The sequence below is a fragment of the Spea bombifrons genome, chromosome 1, assembly GCF_027358695.1.
Source record: "Spea bombifrons isolate aSpeBom1 chromosome 1, aSpeBom1.2.pri, whole genome shotgun sequence".
Lineage (NCBI taxonomy): Eukaryota > Metazoa > Chordata > Amphibia > Anura > Pelobatidae > Spea > Spea bombifrons.
In genome coordinates this window covers 11,267,265-11,291,434 of record NC_071087.1, presented here as the reverse complement: position 1 = coordinate 11,291,434, position 24,170 = coordinate 11,267,265, and the positions used below count along the sequence as shown (strand labels likewise).

At 42.0% G+C, this 24,170-nt stretch overlaps 1 protein-coding gene across 4 annotated transcripts in view; it reads right to left on the bottom strand.

The window, feature by feature from the left end:
* Positions 1-209: 209 nt before the first annotated feature.
* Positions 210-24,170, bottom strand: part of FGFR3 (fibroblast growth factor receptor 3) — a 60,299-nt gene continuing 36,338 nt past the window's right edge. The window contains exons 5-18 of one of the 4 annotated variants that reach the window (XM_053458182.1): positions 19,572-19,741; positions 15,849-15,972; positions 14,555-14,745; positions 12,335-12,485; positions 8,673-8,860; positions 7,228-7,376; positions 7,018-7,139; positions 6,011-6,121; positions 4,933-5,123; positions 3,170-3,292; positions 2,468-2,538; positions 1,499-1,636; positions 913-1,018; positions 210-730 (exon numbers count right to left, since the gene is read on the bottom strand). In XM_053458182.1, the coding sequence (XP_053314157.1) occupies positions 566-730; positions 913-1,018; positions 1,499-1,636; positions 2,468-2,538; positions 3,170-3,292; positions 4,933-5,123; positions 6,011-6,121; positions 7,018-7,139; positions 7,228-7,376; positions 8,673-8,860; positions 12,335-12,485; positions 14,555-14,745; positions 15,849-15,972; positions 19,572-19,741 (2,000 nt within the window). In that variant the 3' untranslated portion in view covers positions 210-565. Of the gene's footprint in view, positions 731-912; positions 1,019-1,498; positions 1,637-2,467; positions 2,539-3,169; positions 3,293-4,932; positions 5,124-6,010; positions 6,122-7,017; positions 7,140-7,227; positions 7,377-8,672; positions 8,861-10,956; positions 11,102-12,334; positions 12,486-14,554; positions 14,746-15,848; positions 15,973-19,571; positions 19,742-24,170 lie in introns of all 4 variants that reach the window. The other 3 variants (XM_053458183.1, XM_053458184.1, XM_053458185.1) reach the window with 3 other exon arrangements.

The window sequence follows — 24,170 nt, the reverse complement described above, 5'->3', positions numbered from 1 at the left end:
GCCACAATGAGAAGCAACGGCTCTTCATGGCGTGTTCTTGCTGGGCTTTTTTTTCTCTACTTAACCAAATTAGAACGATAAGAAAGGAGAGAAAAGAAAATCAGACGAGTAAAAATAAAAGTCATCAGATGCCCAGAGGCAAGAAAGCCTTTAAGATCCACTCAAAAAGGTTCAGGAGCTTGCATAAAACGGACATTCCTATAAATCTATTTTTGTACATTCGTTACATTTGTGTTTTCCTCCCCAAAAACTGTCTTTTCGGTTTTGTTTTCCTTTGCATCGCAGGCACAGGATGGTTCTCAACAGTGGACCTCGGAAGGCCATTTTGTCAGACCCCCCTTTTCAACATTGTCTTTAAAACATATATATATCTTAATTTATATATATATATTTATGTATCTTGGCACAAGATTAGTTCCTTCGGGCCAAAACAGTGCTTCTTGACTTCGTGAACAGCAAGTAATCTCTTCGGCTCAAAAACGCAATCCATGTCATGACCTCGGCGCTCTTTTGAGTCTACCTTCCACCCGCGTTGTTTCATTTGTTTGTTTACTATTTGCCGGAGTTATGTTCGGATCACACCGCTGTATTGCTGGTGTTTGGGAAGACACGGTTCGTCGGGAAGAACGTCGTGCGCGAAGACAGAGTCGTCCCCGGAAGAGCAGGTGCTGTGACTGTCCTGGCAGGCGGGGGAATACTGCTCGAACGGCACCGAGAGGTCGAGGTACTCCTAAAGCAACGACAAAAAGTAACACGCTTTAGGACCGGCAACGCGGTCTTATTCACAGAACAATCATTTATTAGTATTCTGGAATTATCCTAAACATTTAAGATGTTTTTTTTTTGTTTGAAGGGGAGAGAGATGTAGTGGGGACAGGAAAGTCATAGGTCGTGTAAGACAAAGATACTCACATCAGTAGATGTTACAGTGAGGACACGGTCAAGGTCTTCAACCAGCTGCTTGAAGGTTGGCCTTTGCGATGGGACTGCGTGCCAGCACTCTCTCATTATCATGTAGCTAAAGAGAAGGGAAAATCATTATTATGGAGGTCGGGTTTATGAGAACTCTGTCCATAGATCCAAGGAGCCAGCAGTTTACAGAAGCAAGAAGACCTCGCTATTGTCATTAAGGTCGATCTTGGACTTCCCGTTGGCCACGACAATGATATCTGAGCATTACCGTCCACAGCCTCCCTGTCTGTATCCAAGCTGTTGCGCCACAATGGATACAGATTTCAGAATGATTGTATTACTCTCACACATGGAATAGTAGCGTTGAGGCACGGGTTCATTTCCAAGCGCGCCCGGACCATGAATGATAAAAAGGTATCAAGGAGGTGATTTTACGATTACAATATATCGGCAGCGTTGTGTTTAGTTAGCCGGAGGTTGCCAATCCCCGGTGTTACTTTTTATAAACGCTTCCCCCAGTATCGGATCCTACAAGACAGAACCACATAAAGGTAACCAGCCTGATGAAGAGCTCAATATAACTTACAGCTCGTGAGTGCAGTTTGCCGGCTTATCCATCCGGTGTCCTTCTTTTAAGAGCTTAAAGAGTTCTTCTACTGGGATCCCAGGGTACGGGGAACCTCCTAGCGTGAATATCTCCCACAAAAGCACTCCGAACGACCATCTGGGAATTGAAATAAGAAATTTAAAATTCACAAGGGATGTCCCCCCTCCTCTTTTTTTCCAGCGAGTTATTTGTATGCAGCCATGCGTGGCTAACATAGCCATCAATGGCATAACTAATTGCCAGTGCCATTTTCACTAGTTACTTGAGAAAAAAAAAAGGGGGTCCTGGTCCTGGGTCCTGAAATTGAAATGAGCATTTAATCAGATGGGTGACAGCCCATCCGTTATTCCCCCCCTATTCATCGTTTGGGGCTTCCAGAGGCTCGGCTCAATGGAACAAATCTAATTATTAACGGTTAGATTCACAGAGCTGAAACAGAGCACCGCGGGGCATGAATACAGCAAAGTGATACCGACCTTGCGCTTACAATCAGGAATATGCAAGTCAATGAAAATTAATTAAGAGATAAGGCTCCTGAATATGTTATCCTGCGACGAGGACCGTTCTAGATTGCCAGGCAGCACCTGCAACCTTCCAAAGACCAGGAATCGTTGAACGCGTTCTTTTCTAACCATCTTTTTACGAGCCGGCGTTTATATGATATCTTTTTCACATACGCTACATCATTCCATGACTTCACAACACCTCTAACATTTTATTTAACGTAGAATTCAAAGTGATCTGTTTAACGCAACCCAAATCTTCTCGACGCACGAAAAGCTTTGCCCTCCTGTAATTCTATTGTAAATATATAACTCGCATTCGAATCTATTCCAATCAGCAAACCCACTAACGCTCAGAAAGACAGCAACACGTCGTGTTTTCTCTGGCAAAGTGCTTAGCGCTGCGCTTCTGCGTTTATACGTATCGGGAAACGTTCATGCTTACACATCGCTCTGATGAGTGTACACCCGGTCGAACAATGCTTCTGGGGCCATCCACTTCACGGGCAGCCGACCCTGTAATTGGGAAGATAAAGCAGACTGTTCCATCAGCAAATTCGTGCAGCCAGATCGGCACCGGCCCATCCACTCTGCTAATCCAGTCTCTGGCACTGCCTCCGGGCCACCGCTGACTGCAGCTGGGCAAAGAGAATGGCCGTCGGGTAAACAGATTAAGCCGCGAAGAAATGGCTTCACTCTAGCTGGCTCAGTTATTAACCCATCAGGGAAGCCGTCTATTTGAAAACACCTAGAACTCTGTTTTCAAATAGGGCAATTTATTATGTTTGGGGGTTTCAAAAACGGACCCTCAAAACCATAACCAACAGCTATTTCTTCCCTCGACCGATCCCTTTAGCCAGAAATATCTAATCGTGATCGTGAAATATTTTACACTGAAATCATACGTGTGAACAAAAAAACTACAATAAATACACTTTAAACACCACAAACGTGCCGCACGGAATTTTGAATAAAGAAAGGATATTTAAGGGAGGCAAACACGTTGTTGGATTATTATAAACAGGGCTGGTGGGTCCGAGAGCCCAAACCCCAGAGAATTTTGAGATGGGTTGTTTCATAGCATTGTTTTGGTGATAAAACGGATAAAATAAAGCACGGCGTATTATTCCGAGGGGACGACACTCACGTTGGTTGTCTTTTTGTAGTAATCGATGTTGTGAATATCTCTGGCTAATCCAAAGTCCGCAATCTTCATCACATTGTCGTCCGTTACCAACACATTCCTTGCCGCGAGGTCTCGGTGGATGCACTGAAACAAACGCAGGCGTTCAATTAACATCCGAAACAAGGCTGCTTGGGGTCAGACAGAGGAATTAACAGAGTTTTCATTCTGTATACGATCAGGCAACAAATAAATTACTTTGAAAAAAACGTTAGGTGAATAAACCCGATTGTTCTTCAGTGGTACAGAATTACAGAGTCATTCATCCGCAGAATGCTGAACCGTACGGTACGACTGCCGCCATATTGGTTCAACCTCTGGCCAACCGGCAACGATGAGATCTCTTGTTACACAGAGATCTAGAAAGTGGACGGCAGATAAGAACCCCTCGTCTGCTCGTTCTTCCTGACCTTAATCAGCCTTTGGTCTCGTCTTAGATTCAGGAAAATTTGATGCCAATCCCATTCTTGTCCAACTTAGCATCTCCCACATCAGCAAGGAGGCTGTTCCACTTATCCACCACCCTCTCAGTAAAGTAAAACTTCATTAAATCTAAGCCTCTGATCCTCTTGTTCTAATATTTCTCCTCCTTTGAAATAAACGTCTCTCCTGTGCTTTGTTAAATCCCTCTAAGTATTTAAATGTTTCTATCACATCTCCCCTCTCTCTCCCTTCTTTCCGAGCCGTACATATTGAGATCTTTCCGGATAATTTTACCCTACATTCCCTATTTCACCATTTTAGTCGCCTTTATTAGCCTCAACAGGTAAAGGAATCCATTAGCGACCTTCCGATGGCCTAAATTAATAGCTTCGCATACCGACTATCCCAACATAATGCACATTAATAGAAACAGAAACATAGAATATGATGGCAGATTAGAGCCATCCGGCCATCTTTTAGCTGTATGCCTATCCCATAGATGTTTAACGATTACACTCTAATGTCTATATAAAAGACAGCACAATTCTCAACTGGCATTTCATTTGTTCTTCAGTGTAATTATTTTGAAGATATTAGGTTTATAAGGAAGTTAACAGAAAGTGAAGATCAGCCAATGAAGATGGCAAAACCTGCATATTCATTCATTTATTTCCTTTCATTCATTCATTTCTTTCTTGAACTCCCCTCTTTTCTCCCTTAAAGGACGGACGGTGAACAACAATAGAGGAGTAATAATTATAAGTTAAGGGGATTCTTTAGCAACGTGAAGGATTTGGAGTACATTAAGCAACACCTTGGCCACAAAATACTTGGAACATTAAACCCCCAGGATTGCTCTGTTAAAGATTAGTCAGGAACAAAAGCACCCAGTATTTATTCCGAGCGAAACGCCAGCGACATATGCCTTTATTCAATGTCAATGGCATGGCCTACCATCTGAGAGGCTGCCATAGAAATGTGAATTTTGTAACTCTATCCGCTGTAAGCTTTATTTGAAAGCGGAATATAGCGTTGGGTTTCTAGTCCGTGCCGGGAAATCCGAAGACGCAGAAACCAGAGAATATGATGGCGGATAAGAGCTGTCTGTCCCCTCAAGGACAACCAACGTAAAGTATGAACAACAATACACTTTGAGCGTCTCTGAATCTCGTTACTATTAATGAATATGTGAAGCATTGGGGGTGCATTTACTCTACGGAGACTACATTACTTTTGGGTATATCACACATCCGTGCCCGACAGATCGAGGCATTAAATCGTACTCAATAAGGTAAGGAGCTCACTTTTTGGGACGCCAGATATTCCATCCCACGGGCGACCTGGTAAGCGCAGGATACTAAATCTTTGAAGGTCAGCTGCTCGGTGGGGATTTTGCACGTATCGAACGAATAATCCATTCCCGGCGGGCGCCGCGCTCGAAGATACTCCCTCAGGTTTCCTTTAGACGCGTATTCAACCAAAACATACAGGGGTCCTAAACAAAAACAAAGTAGCAATAAAATAAACTAATGAACGTACCTTCAGTTATATAAACGCTAGATTATCATACAGACTCCCCAAAACAGGGCATGTCTTGGGGTAGTTTAAACAGCCCCCTTCGTCCGTTTAAGAAAACAGAGTAATCTGTACATCTTCTTTTCCAGAGTCATCTCAGACTTTGCTTTTTCACCGGGAGGTTAATCCTTCACACACCGAGGGTTTTCTCCTGCATGGATCTCCGTTAATGACCGATTCTCAGACCCAGTGGATCGGTTTACCCAAAATTGTTTGGTTTCCTAGGATTTGGGAGATGTGAACAACTCTGAGGCCAAACCGTATCCCCCTCAAACCCCCCGGCCGTTACTTATTCTCTGGCGAGGCGACGCTGAGATCTGCCACGTTCTTCCTGCACTTCACCGGCAGCCACCTCCACCTCTGACAGGCTAATTTATTATATATTACATCCGTTCTTTCAACATTACATTATCCAACAAATAAGCTGGACATAAAAACCCTAAAAGACTGTTTGCAGATTTACTCATTTCTCTACTGTTCAGCTGTAATATTATATATATATATATATATATATATATATATATATATACACACACACATATATACATGAAGGTACACTAGAGGAAGCAAAAGAGAGAGCATGTTATAGATGGAGAAGGATAGACCATGCCCTCTCAGTAGTCTTCCTGCTCAAGAACTAAGAATTAATGGCGCGCCATACATGCTTCAGAAGATAAAACAGTGAGCCACATTCTTATACAGGGCCCTTTAAATTGTTCTGACAATTTCCATTCCCACTCTCCTCATCCTTAGCCATGCCGATACATTTCCTCGATAATTAAAATAAGGCAGGACTGACGCGCATACCATCTTGCGTGCAAGCGCCCAGGAGATTTATGATGTTTTTGTGTTTTCCGATCATTTTCATCATTTCCATTTCGGAAACCAGGTCCGAGAGGTCTTTGTCAGTAGCATCGTCTGCAGGCAGAAGAGAGGAAAACTGGATAAACGAGGCATAAGGACCACGGGAATTCTGAATGGATCAATTAGCCTAATAAATGGTCCTTTAACTTTCGGATAGAATGTTCCATACTATATGAGCTGGATTAAATGCTGTAGGATTTATTTATCCCAAGTACCTGAATAGCAACACTCCCATAGATTGCAATGAGAGAAGGGTTAAAATAATGTGCCTTTATCTCAGTTAATGAACCTGGGGGCCAATATAACGTTTTCTATTTTTTTTCTTACAATCAATGGGATTTGTTATTCTAATCCTCGTAACAGATTTACAGCCACAATGGAATCCAGACCACTAGATGTAGACGTAAGACCCAAAATTCCTATCGGAAAAGAAAAGTCGCCGCAAAAAAGTTCCAAAGTCCCAACAGTGAACAAAATGTGTGCCTGAAAGCTTATTCCTTCATAATCCAAAATATAGAACGATTAAAGTACCGAGTGGCGTCCAGCACTTTACAAAATAATGATTTGTCAAAATTGGAAGATTCTTTTTTTTTTTTTTTTTAAATTAATGACAAATTGAAAGGAATAGATTGCGGAAAAAAAACTTGTATCAAGAGGTCCATGACCCCATTTTTCTTGGTTAGTACAACTACCGAGCAGAACAATGATCTGCTGAATTGTGTTTCTCAAATAAGCTAGAGCATGGGTGTCCAACCTGTGGCCCTCCAGCTGCTGCAGGACTACATCTCCCATAATCCTCTTTCAGCTAAGGGGCTGGCTGAGGAGCATGGGAGATGTAGTCCTGCAGCAGCTGGAGGGCCGCAGGTTGGACAATCCTGAGCTAAAGAGTCAACTGATTATAACCAGAAGATGAACAGAGATTTCATTGTACTCAGTATGACGAGCTCTACCTTTAAGCATCTTCACAGCTACAGTTAAGGCTTTATTGGGCTTTTCCTTATCGATGCCTATGGCTTCAGCCATCACCACCTGGCCAAAGCATCCTTCTCCGAGTGGCTTCCCAAGCGTCAAACTGAAATAAAGAAACTTGTTGACTAATTGTGTGAATCTTTTATAAGGTCTCACCTCGCCGCGTTCCAGGGGTTAGAAACCTTACTCACCGGGACCTTGGCAGCTCCCATTTGGGATCAGACGGCAGGCCGAGCTCCGACACGTTGGCCAGCATGGCCCCATCGCTGGAAGACAGATGGGTAATCCTCACCAACGGTGTGTTGGAATTCATAGAAGAGTTGGATTCCAGAGACACCTGCTTAAATAAAGCAAGCAAAAAGTGCATTATTGCCGACAGCTTTGCTGTTGAAAACTCAATCAATCAATCAATGAGGGGGTGTAAAAAAAAAATAATTAATAAGCAACAAGCCAAAAGAATCTTGAGAAAGTAAAAAAGCATCAGGAACCTCAAGCATTCTAGCAGCTGTAGACAAGAAACCAAGTATTAGACGGAGGACGCGCACTCTTAATAATAAGAGCCGTCACCCTGACTCCCAGAAGGCTAATCAAGAGACAAGAACTGCCACTAACGGGGCTCACTGGATATATACAAATAAAACTGATGTATGTAACAAAAAACATATTAAAATGGGTCGTGTATAACGGTTAACCATGTACTACCTGATATCTTTCTAAGAAAGACTACAACCAGTCTCTTAAAGAACAGCCAGAGAGCACAATAATACTTATTCTTGACCTCAGTCCAGCGACGTACCAATCCAACCTCAATTTATGTCATTCCTCTTTGAAAGCAGGCTTTAAATTGGACAGTGTCCTTCACACACATCCAGCGTGCATTTAAATGTCATTAAGATCATTATCAGGCGTACTACAAACGTGTTCTGGGAATCAATTCCCTCCGCGGTAAATAACCAACACATTCCAACATGTGTTCCCCGTCCTCCTGTCCCGCAACGGAATCCGAGCCTCTTAAATGTAACAATGTGGGACCTCTGGGATTTCACTCAATGCCCTCCTGTCTTGTATTGTGTGTCAGTGACATGTAATCATTTCTCGTTCAAAAGCAAAGAAGAAAAAAAAAATATACAAAACTAGGAAAAGGACTACTTAGCGGGCCTAGCAGTTCCCGGTGAGAGCTAGAACTCCAAGAAAAGAGATAAGGAAAACACACTAGACACGTTTACAAAGAGATGCTATATTTCAACAAATCATTTCTATGATGAGATAGAAACCAGATTATTTTTGCGGAGATTGGTTTGACTTTCCATTAAAAGTAAACATTTTTAGAACCTGTACGCATCTCCCAGACCCCCAACTGTCGCCCCACCAAATCTATAGATGAATAGACAAATCTACATCTCACATCTTCAGAAAATCAATATCTTTCGCCTTGTACCCTAAATAATAGGTATCCTAAACCTAAAATTGCCGTCCTTAAGAAAACTCTGAAAATACACAAAACACTAGAAAAAAAGATAAAAAGGTGAAAAAAGAATAGTTTGATTTCAGTAAAGATAAGGAAGTTCCAAAGAAAAGAAGCAGTGGAGAGGATAGGATAGGGTGGGCTGGTAATCTTGTATCTACTTTCTGTTACCTGTCTCTTCAGAGGGAATTTGGAGACCTTTTGCACGGTCGGCGTGTTGATTGCCTTCTTGGAGGGGACTTTCATTCGGTACGTGATGATGATGATGATCAACAATATTAACACTATGGCGACTGTGACAACTATGAGAATGTTGATGGAACTGGAGGGCGCCGTATTCACTTTCTCCACTGGCTCTGCTACAAAAAATAGAAACAAATCACCAAAGATAGCGTGTAAAGGCATCGAGTATGATGCGTCAAGAATTATTATTTTTTTTAAATGTAAAAAAAAAAAAAAAAATGTATAGTTTGAAAGCTTCTTAAACCAATTCCATTCATCCCACTTTATAACTGAAATCACATTTGTTTTGTTTTTTAATTTAAAGGGACATTAGGTGTCCCTCACAAGGGTCCAATTGTTGGCAGATATATAACAGATTACAGCAATAATCACAGACTGGTCTAGTATGGCTGCTAGAATTTTTTTGGACTTTTCATTTTTTTCCCCCTGTATCAACTAGAAAATCTGAATTTGTCCCCTGTTTAAAATTTGTTTTCAGAAAAACAAAATGAAAATATGGCCCTTTATTTGAGATAATAATAATAATACATTTTAACAGACAGCTGCTTCTAGCAAGACTGCCGAATGAGCCATTTAGAAGTGGATGCTATATGTCTAAAAAGTTACCTGGCAACCAACAAAATGTTCCTGCTGATTGGCCAGTCCACAAATCGCCATGGTGACTACACATAGCCCCTATAACATGAATTCTCGGCCCGAAAACAGGCAGAATTCACGGGTGAGCAGTTTTAATACAGGATTTTTGAGGCATTAAGTAGAAAAACAAAAAAAAAATTGCGTTTTTTGTGCGTTAAAAGCTAGCTTTATAGCTTTTATTACAAGATGAACTCCACTTAAATAGATTACTGGATTAGCAGTGCTTTAAAAGGGATAATGGAATTTGTTTTAGAATACTAATGTAGGTATGTGGTTTAGGATAATCATGTTTAATACAATAAGAGTTAATAAAACAAAATACGAGATATTTAAAACAGAGCAATAATAGACTAAACAGATACATTAAAGCAAGAAGTAAAGTCACACCATAGCAAAGTTATTAACCCATTAAGGACAACGCATTTTGTCGTGAAGGGGTTAAAGAAGAAGACATACAGGAAAAGGAGAGAAGCGTGCGGCTCGTCAGAAAGGGAAACTGTCACCGTACCATGAGATCGATGGAACGAGGGGCGAGAGATTTTAGGGGGCATGGTTGCCATGAGTTACGGCATTTGAAGGTGTATAAAAGTTTGGGGCATTGTAACATGACTGCCGATACAGCAGAATTCTGATGTAAACACGTGAGCAGCTAATGGCTTCAATATCAGCGATTTATATTACTTTTTTTTTTTTTTGAGAATTGTGATAATTTTTTATAAATTTTCCTTTTAAGATATTGCCGCTCTTACTAGCCAGAGCCGGTTGTGCGCAGTCGGTAGTGGTGAATGGATCGTGGATCTCACGGCGTGGCGACAGCTTCCCCGATATTTGGGGAAAAAAGGCAACATAAAACATTTATGACGAGTATAGCATGTACAGAAATGCCAAAATCCAAAGTCACACTGTCCTATTTATACGGCTAACAGCAAGCTATTATTATTTCGAGAATGACACATAATGTACATGTGTGCCTATATTACATATTATATACATATATATAAGCGCATGGGGCTATAAAAGGATATGGTCCTTTTTGATATCATGAACAAGGGGACTTTGGAATACAACTCCCATAATCCCCAGCCCTAAATCTTGGATTTATCATGTTTTTTTAATTCCTTAGATTTTATTTTCCCAAGATACTAAGCGAAACGGTAAAACTCTCGCTCTCCGGTATATCATATATATAATACGATATGCGTTATATATATATATATATATATATATATAGTATATATAATGAGCGTGTATTGATGTTTAACAACGTGTTTCTAAGGCAGAACTAATGAAAACTAAAACCTTTTCGAACAGTGAGGTGGTCCAGAAACTCCTGCGTAGCCTCAGCTGTCAGCTATATAAAACAGGACCGTAGCATGATCGAGTAGACAGACGCCTAAAACATTATTATTTTTTTTTTAAAGCATCAAAGGAACGAAGTTAAACAAGCCTGACCGGTAGCTATACACATCGCGTCTACTTTATTCCGCAGGACGCGGGACTTCAGTTTGGCATTTCATAGGTACATGGTACATAAATCACCGAAATCAAAACACGGAGGAGAGCAAAGACGGAATACCTGGTAAGACCGTCAGCCAAGCAGTGTGATAGGAATAGCCTATAGAATTCCCAGCAAGGCAAGTATATTCCCCAGCGTCCTCAAAAGACACATTGCGCAAAATCAGTATCTCTACATCCTTATCGGAGGTGTAAACACCCGTAGGCTGGAAAAAGGAAAAGAGAATAAAAAGAAAAAAAAAACTAAAGTAAAAAACCAAGGGACAGATCGGAACACACAACCAAAGTGGGGAGGAAAAAATAAACATGGCAGGAAGCAGAGATCCCAGCAAAATGCATTGACGCTAGAAATTCAAGAATGATTTGAAGCAGGGAACACCGACTATTATCACCTGTAAGAAAGGCAAAACGATAAAGACACCAGAAACCCGTCACCAGGCTAGGCATACTCTGTCCCGCCAACGAGGCATGCAAGCAATTACGGTCTGAAAAATGGACCCACAACGCAGCGTTGGGAGATGGTTAGGGGGTCATCAGCCCCTTCCACTGCAATCTAGAGCGCCCCCTTCTCACTGAAGGGTTAATGAGGAGACGTAAGCATTTGGGGGGGTTTAGATGAATCACTACACTAGTGTCTCCTCGCTATGGGGTCACTGCCGCCTTACGAAGCCAAAAATAAAACTATTTTCCTAAATTGGTAACAGGGAAGAGCATACACTACTGTTCAAAAGTTTGGGGTCACTTAGAATCTCCTTGATTTTGGGGGGGGGGACACATTTCGTCCATAACATGAAATGGATAAGAAATCCAGCGCAGACGGGGTTAATGTTGTAAATCACTATTTTAGCTGGAAACAAGTGATTTTTTTTAATGGAATATCTTCATGGGCGTACAGAGGCCCTTATTCACTCCCATCACTCCAATTGTAATTATGTTACGGCTACAAATGTCCTTCTTTTCCATGAAAACAGCTGAGTGACCCCAAACTTTTGAACAGTTCAGATATCCGTTCTGAATTGGAAGCGTTAACCAAATTGTTCTTGTGGGAATGCCACAGATCTGTCCGTGGCGGCTCAAACTCCTGGTACAGCTCATAATAGCCCCTTTTGATCAAAAAATTACAGAATGCGTTATCACCCCCCCCCCCCATCCCCCGCCCTGGACTCTGAAATGTGCTTTGATGCTGACTTTGTTCCAATACCTGGTCGGCCTTGGAGGGACTAAAAGGTTTTTCGCTGGTTGTGGGTATTTTTCCATTGCAATCCCTTCAAGAATTTGATTTTGATGAGGAAGAAAAAAAAAGCGACACAAAGGGTCATCCTGCGACAGTCTCCAGAGATCCCCAAAGTCGTAGAGCGATTGCTTGCGGTCTCCCCTTTCAATTGAGGGAATCACCGCTGCAATGATTTGCAGACCTTGGGACAGAGTGTATGGTTTACCTGCCGTTGGTTTGTTAATATGGAGCCAAAAGGATGCCTCGGCAAGGCCTATGGAATTGTTGGCTCTACACAGATATTCCCCTTGATCTTGTTCTGTCACATTATATAATTTTAGGCTACTATCAGCCTCTGCCGTGTTGCTGATCTTGGACTGCAAGGATAAATAAACACTTGAGCTTCAGTAAAAACAAAAGAATGGTCCAAGCCAAGATGGCGTCTCGAGCGTAACTTGATACCACGCCTTGGCCCTACACAGAAGAATGAGTGATCGCATAAGCTTTCGGGACCTCAAACATATCTCCAGGTAAAACTATTTGGGGGAAAAAAAAGATTTCCGTGGTCTTGAAAGCTTAAGCGACTCGTTCTTATACAAAGACACACACATTGCACGTCATGGGATTGAGGCTTATATTTAGTGTGGAACATTTTGACGCTAAATAAATAGAAGAAAATATGAATAAATTCTCCCTCGTTTTTTGAAGGATTATGCAACTTTTAAGGGCCCCATGTAGTAGTAACTCCAGCAGCCACGCATGGCAAATAATGGCACTTTCAGAATATTAGGGTTAGAAAGGACTGGGGCTATAATGAAAAGCACCATCCACCTCCTTTCTGTCTGAAGGGTTAAATGAAATGGCTCGGTTAGAACCTGCGAACTCGGGGGAGACTCCGCCATTATTAATTATTTACACGTTCGTTTCTTCAGCACAGGGGTGTCAAGCTCCGTCCTTAAGGGCTTAAACTCTGTCCGTGGTTTAGAAACTCTCTAAGAGTCTAATAAATACCCAACGCTGTGTTTAGTGCGATCATGGGGGCTGGATTTTCCACCAGGGACACTAGGCATTTAAATGGAGGGGCGTCAAAGGGGTGGGGGCTTAATGGTGGTCTTTCTAACTATACATAATTCCTGCCCTGGTTTTACCAAGCCATGCACATATCTAATCACATATAACCTCATTTTGCTCTAGCCCCCCCCCCGTTTTACCTTCGTAAAGCGCTGGATGGCGATGCCTAGTGGCCCCCACAGCTCGGGGTTTACTTAATATTATACTTTGTAATAAAGTTTGAAAGAAACCACTGACTTGAGTATTACAAAAAAAATGACAAAATAATATTCAGATAAAAGAGAAGTTAAAACAATGTTAGAAAATGTTCATTTTAAACAGTTTTTTTTGCACATGTAACATTTTAACCAAAATGTAACAAAAACAAACTAAATACGGTACATATTTTATGTTAAGGTTTCTCGGACTGTTCTGTTGACAGGGCGTCGGGAAATGGATTTTACAAGCGGGTCGCAACTCTCTCCTCGCTCGGCGAATGCTGTTTCAATTATCAGGATTCGGAAAAAAGGGATTTGGAGACAAAACAGAAAAGATTCTGCTCTGCAACTATGGCGGTCCTGGCCGTTCATAAATTACCAGGAGGTTTTTTTTCTCCCCCCACATCGGCAGAACGGACTTATATCGTGCAGGGAAGGGTGTTCTGTTAGAAATAGGTCACGAGCCTCGCTAAATCATCAATAAGATACAGTATGGCTCCTGTGTTGATATTTAGCCTACGAGGATCTGTAAGGACCCCATCCATGGAAAATAAATAAATGGAGTTCTGCAGACTCTTCTAGAACGCCAAAAGAGTAGTAGCCTGGGAAGTGTTTATTGCCAACGTACAGCCAGACTCGAATGGTCAACATCAACAGACATTTCCTGCCCATAAACAAGTAGCGGCGGACAATTTGTCATTAGTGAGAGACCCCTAAACCCCCTATTTATAGACCTTTACGTTCTGAAAATATTTGATGATTAACCATTTCAAGTCAGGGAGGGAGAATTCTGTATTAGCCTTTTTTTAACGAATACTTGTAGAATCGTTCAACCTTTGTCACCGTTATTAGCTATTACATCATATGTGTGATTTTTCTGAGGTCATGCATTGCTCTCTCTTCTGACACTGAAAGGACTAAAAAAAACCTTAAAAAGGACCATAAAGAAATGAACTTGAAAAGCTAAACTGAGTATTTTAAAATTTATCAAAAAAATAGAATCTGAAGTCTAAAACGCCCTTCATCGAGTCAAAAGCAATGCTTTATATGCCAGTCACTTTTGTTATTTTAAAATCCAGATTCATTACACAAAGGTGTGTCTCATAACTTCTGAACACTCTTTGTGATGGACTCCGAACGCGACTGTCACTCCGCTGAAAGCGAGATCTGTCAATTACCTGCAGGATGGAGACGTAAGGGTCCCCGTCGGGTCCGTACTTGCTGCCGTTAACTTCCACGTGCTTTAACCACTGTATGTGCGGTTGAGCGTCGCTGTAGACCTTGCAGCGGAATTCGACATCGCTCCCGATCACCACGGTCTGATTGGCTGGTAATCCTGCCTGGAGGATGGGCCGATGGGAAGACCTCTCTACAAATCAATCAAGTCGGAGATTTCAGTCACACAAAGTGATTAAAAAAACAAAAACAATGTTTCATACCCAATAACAGTGATTATGAACTATAACGCACTTGCTGTAACAAGTAACTCTTTACAACATTCACATCTTATCTAGGTTTGCTAGATAAACCATTGTCTTGCTGCATTGCGATAAACAATAGAATGCTGTCTCCAAGAGAGTTCCATGTTAGGTTATTATAAAAAGTGAAGCACTTTCTTTCAATGTAACATTATTGGGGGGGTGTAGAGGAATCCAAATTAAAATGTGATCATAAAATTCCACTTAGATAAACAAAACAAAACAAAAAACTACTGCCAGCACACAACGAGTAGTAGAATTGAAATGGGTTACACATAAACACACGTGTCCTGTACTTGTATGATATCACACTGATGAAGCGGTATCTGCTACCATCGGCGTCTTGGAAAAGAACTACAAAGGTTATTTTTCCCTTAATTACATTAAAAAAGTCTGCTTTGCTTCCCCCTTAAAATGAACTATTTGTGAAACAGACTTTGCCAAGTCTTTTGGCCGGTTCCTTTACCTTTCGTTGGACCCACATGAAAGACTCTCCTAGATGTTGTTATACGTGAGCTTTTGAGACCTCAAAAACCCGTTCTTCTGAGGAGACGTTGTGCCAGTCGGAGCTCGAGCACAAACATTTCTGAGGACCTTGCAAGCTGGTCCAGCAGTAGACCTTATAACATGCCAGCAACATCATTATGCTCTGGACTTGGTTATCCACGGCCTACTGCTGCCAGGAACATGATTTCCTTACCCAACCTTAGCAGAAAGAAAAAGCATAAACAGCTCTACAAACAAACCAGATATTGTGCGGCTAACGCAGGTACACAGGAGACCTTCAAACAAGTAATGGAGGACGGGAGGGTCATAAACAAGGCAAGTCTTCACAGCCCCTCATGCGGATGAATGATCCGGTTTACATTTCCATTATGAAAGGACTATATACACAAGATGGTGCTCCACAAACGAGGCTTGTGTTCTACTCTTGACGTTCTTAGAGGCCCTTTCCTGTCTGTCGGCCAATAGAAAGAGCCCATTGAAGACTCACCCAACACATCAAGCTGATACGTTTGTCGGATGCTTCCATACTTGTTCTCGACCACGCAAGTGTAGTTTCCCTTGTCCGACGGCACCACGCTTTCCATTACAAGGCTCCACTGTTGGTGTCGAAGCTGAAAAAAAGCCACAAATGGATAAGAAAAACATTCTTTACCATTTTGTTTCATTATGAATAATGAAATTCAATTAACAGCCTTAGAAATATTATAAAACCTGTAATGCTGCAACAGTTACCCTCTGGGGTATAACTTTAGAAGACGTGAAAAGATTCTTGAGAAGAATCAGTGGTCTGAATCTATGTTGATAATTAACAAAAATTGTATTCCAAAAAACTGTTACATATCACAATGTTTATAAAAGCAGCAAGTCTTATCTTGTATATCTTAATTTTTTTTATAGGACGTCAACTGATGCTCTAACATCCTCTCATACACATTTTCTCTTGCACTGAAACAAAATTGGGATATATTGGGAAGTTTGTTTTGAGACCAACTGTAGAGTAAAGGTAAGTGCAGCCACATGTCCAAGGAACAGGTCAGACCAAACATCTACAAGATCAGCACCCATCTCGAGTTAAGACATGGACGTGTGCAATAAGGTGATGGTGCTTAAAAGATAAATAAGTATGGCACATTGTGCCCCCAACCACAACTTAAAGTTTCTCCCGGAACCTCAGAGGTTTTGATTCGGACAGACTCACAAAGCAAGAATTCAGCGCATGCCCAGCGAATACCATTCAGAACACACCCGAGGCATAAATATTGGGGATTCCGTCACTCAAAGTAACACAGGTTATAAAGACCCTCTTCCAGACTACCTCACTATAGATATGCGGAGGTTGGCGATTTGTATACAGGTGACCAAGTCATGGAATTTTTACTCATGGAAGACATCTGATTGCCAGTAATTAAGTCAAAGAACCGGTAAGGAACTGTTCCGATGTCGCCCAACATGACCTACAAAGGCACATTCCACATTCTGATGTACGTTCTGTTTTCATGTGGCTTACTGTGCTCCTTAGTGACAGGCGTGCATCTCTAATTCATTTCGGTCCTATCTGCTCTTTGAAGAACTTTAGATTCCCTCAGCCCTTGGAAACGGCCCAAACAAACCCCTGTTGATGTTTAATCTAACGGCTAACACGGTGGATCCGAGGACCGGCAGAGCCTTGGGCCACTGAATTATGGGAAGTCTGTAGGGTTTATTATTCCTCCGTTGCTCTGCACTCCTTGGAAACAAATATAAACGCTCACGTTTCAGATCTTTTTTTTCAAGGTCAATTACTGTACCTGGATTTACTGTGATAAAGATTCTAATGAGGATTTACATTTTTAATGTTATTTGGGAGATTTAAGGTAAAATACCAGAGAATAATCAGAGAAAGAGGACCCTGCATGCTTACAATCTAGCAGGAACGTGGTATAAAAGAGGGAGAGAGAGCGCGTAGACGGATGTGGCGGTTGCGTTAGTGGCAGATAAGTTCTATCGGCAGAGAGTTTCACGTCTCTGAAGAAGTGGGTTTTGCGATTTCTTTTGTATGTTGGGAAGGAGGGTGGAAGCTGAAGGTTCGGTGGATGTTAGTTTCAGAGGTCCGGGGGCAGCGCGAGTGAAGTCTTGTAAGCGGGGAAAGAAAGTTGATAAGTGATCCTTAGTCCATGGGAAGAACGTAAGGATAGAGTAGAGAGTACTTTCTGGGAGTGCAAATATGTGGGGTATTATAATGAAGTGTCTTGTTATTCACTATGAAGCCAACAGAAGCAAAACAGTTCAAAATTCAGGGATCACCTGTATGAATTTAGACACTCAGAACATACATAGATCAGTCAGAAAGAAACAAACACTGATTAATTCACCGGTACTCATTCATTCACTGGGAGGAAAACCTCCCTAATGGGAACACTTACAGGACCAACACGATACGAGGGGCTGCGTTCCATATTCTATGATACAATGCGTCTTTTTTTTTTTTGTTAGCGTTTAAATAAGTTTCCATAATCACCGGAGATAACGTTACCTCATTTAATGAAGCCAAGCTCCCTACTAGTACATGCGATGTATTGTTTCGTCTACAATGAATACACGTTTACCGGCATAATAAATAGCGAGAATCAATTAGTCCGCAGTAATGTGCCGTCTGTGTCCTCCGATGATTAGATAAGGGAGAGACATTTCTAGACGGCTTATCCTCTTCCCCCCCTTTCGCTCTCTCTTCCCTGATAGGCAGTCAGAAGACGCTTTGTTTAGACATTCCTCGAGTCTTAAGAGATCTTAAGAAGAAAGTGAGAAAGAAAGAAAAATATTTCCACAGCCACCTTCACTTTGCAAAGCGGACAAGGGAGGTCAAAGGTCCGGCATCACGTGCCTACAAGCTGACCATGGCTGACCAGGCGCCAGACCGCAGACCTTCACGGAAACAGCCGGGCTAAGTCCATAAGACAAGACACTTAACCCTTCAAGGTCCATCGTCTCATCTACCCTCTGAAATAATAACCGAGCAACTCATAAGCAAGCAGCCAGTCTAAACGACTCAACTGAAGAAACACTCAGTTTGATGACCAAAAAGAACATATGGTGGCAGGAGGACAATTTTCACAATCACTTGATGTGCTTACAAACAGGTGAATTCCAGAACACTATACCCAGGAATGGCCAGGGCTGGAAAGGCATCTCAAACGTACCACGTAACTGAGACACTAGAAGTAAGTAAGTGAAATAGCCAATAATATGAAATAACTGTGTATACGGAGGCCATGGCAGTTAATATGAATATGCAGAAGTTCAAGATTGTATCAGGAATGAAACTCTAATCTCAGGGCAAATGGGCAGGATCACAAAGTCTAGAATGGACTCCTATTATAACCAGTTTCTCATAGAAGAAATCCCCTGCTTGAATGCAGGTGACAGTTTAGGATATCTTTACATAGTTACAAACTACAACAGTTCCCACCAATGCGGTGTTAGAGCTTTTACTTATGACACAAGAAACATCATGATAGGCTATTAAAAAGTTAACAAAAACAAAGTCCTAGGCGACATTTACATATAAAAAAAATGTCTCTTCCTTTATGCTCTGTCCGTGGTCTCTCGGACTAACGGGACCCCCGAAGAAACTATCCACGCTGCCTACACGGCGGGGCCACCCGTGTGAACTGGGAAAGGCGTACGAGGGCGTCCTTTTAGAAAGTAAAGCCCGTTCCTGTAGGTGGCTGTGTTTGGCAGCGCTGTGATGTGTGTGTGTGTTTAGAGGATTATGTCGAGCCTGTTGGCACCAGATACAATGTACCTCCTATCCCCATCACGTGGATCATGTGACCAGACTCTGACCTGAACATTCCGGAGTAGCCAACTTTTACATCCATACCGTCAGAGCATGTGAACGGATTAATACCAGGAATACTGCGGCGGATCGCTCCCAACGGTATGTTAATCAATCTCGAGATAATCTCGGATTATCACAAACCCCCAGCATTTAGAACGGCTTTGTTGAGCGGTTAGAGGAAAGGGCGAGGACCGGGCCTTTATAGGACTTTCTATGCCATTATGTGCCCTACTGGTCATTGGAGTAATACGAAAATATATTCCATTTACACAATTTATGAACGCCATTTATAATACAAAATAAAAATGATGTTTAACAAAAAAATAAGTTAGCAATAAAGAATAAACCCCAAAATAAAGTCTGTTTTACGAGCGCAATACCAACATCACGTACTTTAATGCCGCCGATGCGATGTTCGCCTTTGAACTCCTTCCCGTTCTTCAGCCAGTAGATGCTGGGCGTCGGATTTCCGGCGGCCGGACAGCGGAAGCGGATGGTGCTGGCGGCGGGAACCGCAGTGAGCTTCTTCTCCATTTTCTCAGGCTGCGTCCAATATGGAGGCTCTAGGGTAACAACAAATAGTTTGTCATGCAATGAATTACCAAACACTTAATACCTACAAAGGTATAAATCAGAACCCGACTAGTTAATTATCCTCACCCCCAGCTCAATGCATATTCATTTCCAACATTCTCATCCATTCTACCACCACTAAGACAGCTCAACCATGGCAGGCTCCCTCCATTTGCCCCAATGACACCGTATATGTAAACTGTATGACACTGCGGAATATATTAGTGTTTAATAAATAAAGAGTAATAATACTAATCTGAAGTTTTAGCATAGGGCAGCACAGCGATCCTCCACGAACGTTAACACTTCTATGACCGGTTTTGTTAATAATAATGATAAAAATAATAATAATGAAAGATAATAAAATAATAATAATAAAAATCATTACAACAATAATAATTATAATATCTTTTAATATCAACTTAATGTACAGCGCCCCCTTTATATCCTTACGCACCGGTAGTAAAGCAGAGATACTCTGCCATACGAGTATACTACAAATATTTACACATTGTGCAACGGAACTTATCGCACATTTTATTTACCGTCCTCCTCTGGCACTCCTAACGCCTAAGGACAATATTGATATAAGGTAGCTCAATTCTGAAATGATAAGATGCTGGATGCTAAATATTAGAGTTTCGCAGTAACACAAACTACTGAATTATAGCCAAAGCCTGGTAATTAGAGCACATCGGATCATACGGCGGCCATCGACAGCAACATCGACCGAAATGCTTAATAACGCAAGAATTTCACCTCCCACCCCAACTGACCAAAAACCTCGTTGCTAAAGTATTCAAAATGTACAATTTATAGAGGAACGCATCCTATGATGAGCAATGAAACGCGATCGTGTAGCTTTAATGTGCGCGCGTTCTAATTTTTTTTTACGTCTTGGAAGGCTGGCTGCGACTGGGGGTGATGACACGGATAACATATTTGCGCACTTGCCAGGGGAATGAAGTCCTATCAAAGGGAATTACCGCCAATGGAAAATACTATAAAAACAAAAAGCGCAAGAAGAAGAAAAAAACTGATTGGCAGCGTGCATTCGGTGGAGTTCATAGGAATCTGCCCTGAAGCATTATGGGAGTTGTAGTCCAAAGCTGTTAGGGGTGCTAGAGATTGCACTCTAGCCTTTGTACAGCGCCACGGAATATGATGGCGTTACACTAAACAATGAATAACTTAACTGCAGACCATTTTTTTTTTTTTTATTTTTTTTATTTTTTTTTTACGGACTTGTTATTTTGTACTACACCCGGCACACTTTCACTTATTTTTAAATTTTAAGGGAAATATTTTAAACAAACTATATTTCAAAGGCGAGAACCGCGTATCTCAGGATAGTAAGTCAAGGGAGAAAAATATTTTTCCTTTCCAGATTGTGTACTGAAGCAGGGATGGCATCTGGCTAGGAATGATGGTGAGATTATACCGTATATTGCGCATGCCCGGCTGCCCTCCTCTGCGCACACCGACAAGCGCTGCCGGAAGTATCATTTACTATTGATAAGCCTGTTCGGACTTGGGATAAATCAATATTTAGAAATGCCAAGTTATTGAGCTGCAATGGAAATCCCTTTTTCTTTTCTCCCACGATACAAACACCTATAGAACACCAGTTAGAGTTCAAATGTTACTTCACAGAGAGTGTGGTGGATATGCAGCACAGTCTCCCAGCAGAGGTGGCAGAGATGTACGCAGCGAGGGAATTTAAACATGCCTGGTACAGGCGTATGGTTATCCTGAATCACTGATCAAGGTCTCGGCCTTTAAATCTGGAAAAACAGCCAGTCTATGGTTCAGCTGTAAGATTCTAAGTTATGGTCGCCGACCAAAAAAAAAAGCACAGATAAGAATAAATTAATGATTTAAAACAGAAAAAAAAAACACAACAGTCCACACCCCTTAACTTATACATATCTGCTTCAACTTAAATGTGATCTTCCCTATCAGTAGACGTTAAGCCGTCTCTTCAAACACACTTACAGGAACAGAGACCTCTGCCCTTTCTCCTAGAGCCGCTATTAATAATACGAAGCAGATACTTTCTCCCGCACCCCAGACACGCAGCCACAGCGTTCCCGATAAACCGTCGCTAACTTCTACAATCTGACGGCTACATTTAGAAAGATCGCTGCCTTTCAGGGCCAAGAAGCTCTGCCAGCTCGGTATCCACGTGAAACAAACAAGGTTTTGCGGAACGACACTAATGGTTTTTCCGCCGAGCTTTCATCCTTCGAACATCGCTTCGAACACACAGGAGGAACCCTTTAAACACGGGCTCCGTGCTCTAATAAAACGAGGCGGAACCGGCCGTTCCTCGGGTCGGCCACCGAGCATTTGGTCAACGCATTAGCCCACACACCGGTAAGCTCCGACGGCCACGCGCGCGCCCTCCTCCTCCTCTTCCCCATGTCAGAAATTTATGGATCCTATTAGCCACCATGTATTTAATACAAAAATAGATTTATGTTTGCATTCCTGTTTTCCCTCATAAAAGCCCAGAAACACCGGGACCATCTGCCACCTGCCAACAAAAACTCAAAAGCAGATGGTCTACTAGCAGCGAGAATATTCCGTAAATGATACATTGTATAAGCCATTGTTGGGCTCGTACGCTCCTCTCATGCACGTCGCTGATCGTTCTTCGCGTTCACTCCATTCATGACACGGGGATGCGCGTAAAACCTTATTCCACATGATAGGTGCTTTTATTTGCCGGAATCTCTCGCTATATTTTTGGCAAGTCTCCCGCAGTTGGCTCTGGCACAGGCTTAACAACACCCCGCTGCGATTGGCGAGCCAGCTCTTACTCATCCAAACCAAGCGGCTCTAAGAGGTACATTCTGCTTGTATATACTTTGAGTGAGCACTGCAAGCATAAATAGATTGTAAGCTCAAGAGACCAGGGCGTTCTAGGGTTTTTTTATGGCGTCATTAGCACCTTTTACTTTTAAAAGCCTGCGTTCACATTAGCATCCGAGATAATCGCATAACTCGCTTATCATGGCAGGAAGATCATCAGTAATAACGTCATTAATCAGTAGACATATCCCTTTTTAATGTTTCGAATGTCACTGTGAGTATACATTGTAAGCCCGTGTAACTTATTCTGAATTGAAGAACGCAAACAATATACTAAAATAAAAGAAAATAAAAAATTAAATTAAAAAAAAAATAAATAAATAATAAAAAAAAATAAATAAAATCGAAAAAAAAAAAAAAAAAAAATTCACAACCAGAACATTTTTATGTTATGTTAAAAATCCCTTCTTTTAAGACAATGTATCTTTAAATGTACTACTTTATATTTAAACACTTTTATAACTAAATGTTGCATGACAAACCTCATTTCTAGTATGATATTTGTTGGGAAGACTTCTGGAATTACCGTATATATTGTAGGGGACAGCTCACGCATGGGGCGGCAATGACAGTTTCACACAGGTTTCCAACGTAAAAGCGCGTTTATTTAGATGTTGTAGTCACAGAGCACCTTGTAAACAAAACAAACTATAAGCCTGTCCGGCTCTAACTAAACAGCAGGATACCTCTCTAGCAGCCTAAGGTCTGTCACAAAGCAAAGTAACCAGTTCTGTATGGGGTAAAGCTTCATACCTGGTGGGCTGCAGCGCTGGCTGTAGCTGCTCCTTCATTCAGGTTCTCCCTCCCCTTGCAAAACAGCCCTCTCTTTTAAGGCTTCCTCCCCAGTAACGAGCTTAGGAAGCCTCACCTGAGAGCACCTGGGTTTGCTACCATGCCTGGCTGAGGTAACCAGGTGAGATATATATCCCATCAACCACTCTCCCATACACTTTACCACATATCCCCCCCGTCGACTCCAGACCAGAGGTCTGGACAGCGTCAGCAACCATACAGTACACCCTGGACAACGCATCCGCATTCCCATGTAACTTCCCTGGTCTATGCTCCACTGTAAATCTAAAGTTTTGCAAGGAGAGAAACCATCTCGTCACTCTTGCATTCCTCTCCTTATTCTGTTTCATCCATGCCAGAGGAGCATGGTCAGTTACCAACACGAATTCCCTGCCCAGGAGATAATATCTCAGAGACTCCAACGCCCACTTGATGGCGAGACACTCCCTTTCCACTATGGCATAATTTTCCTCGGCTGGGGTCAGTTTCCTACTCAAGAACAGCACTGGGTGTTCTTCCCCATTAACCACTTGTGACAAAACTGCCCCCAAACCTCTAGCAGACGCGTCTGTCTGAACCAGAAACGGTTTCCTAAAATCAGGGGAAACGAGCACTGGCTGGTCACACAGGGCAGACTTCAGACTCTGAAAAGCCCTTTCTGCCTCGGGGTTCCACTTTACCATCACTGACTTACCACCCTTTGTTAAGTCTGTCAATGGTGTGGCCATGGAGGCAAAATTGGGCACGAACCGA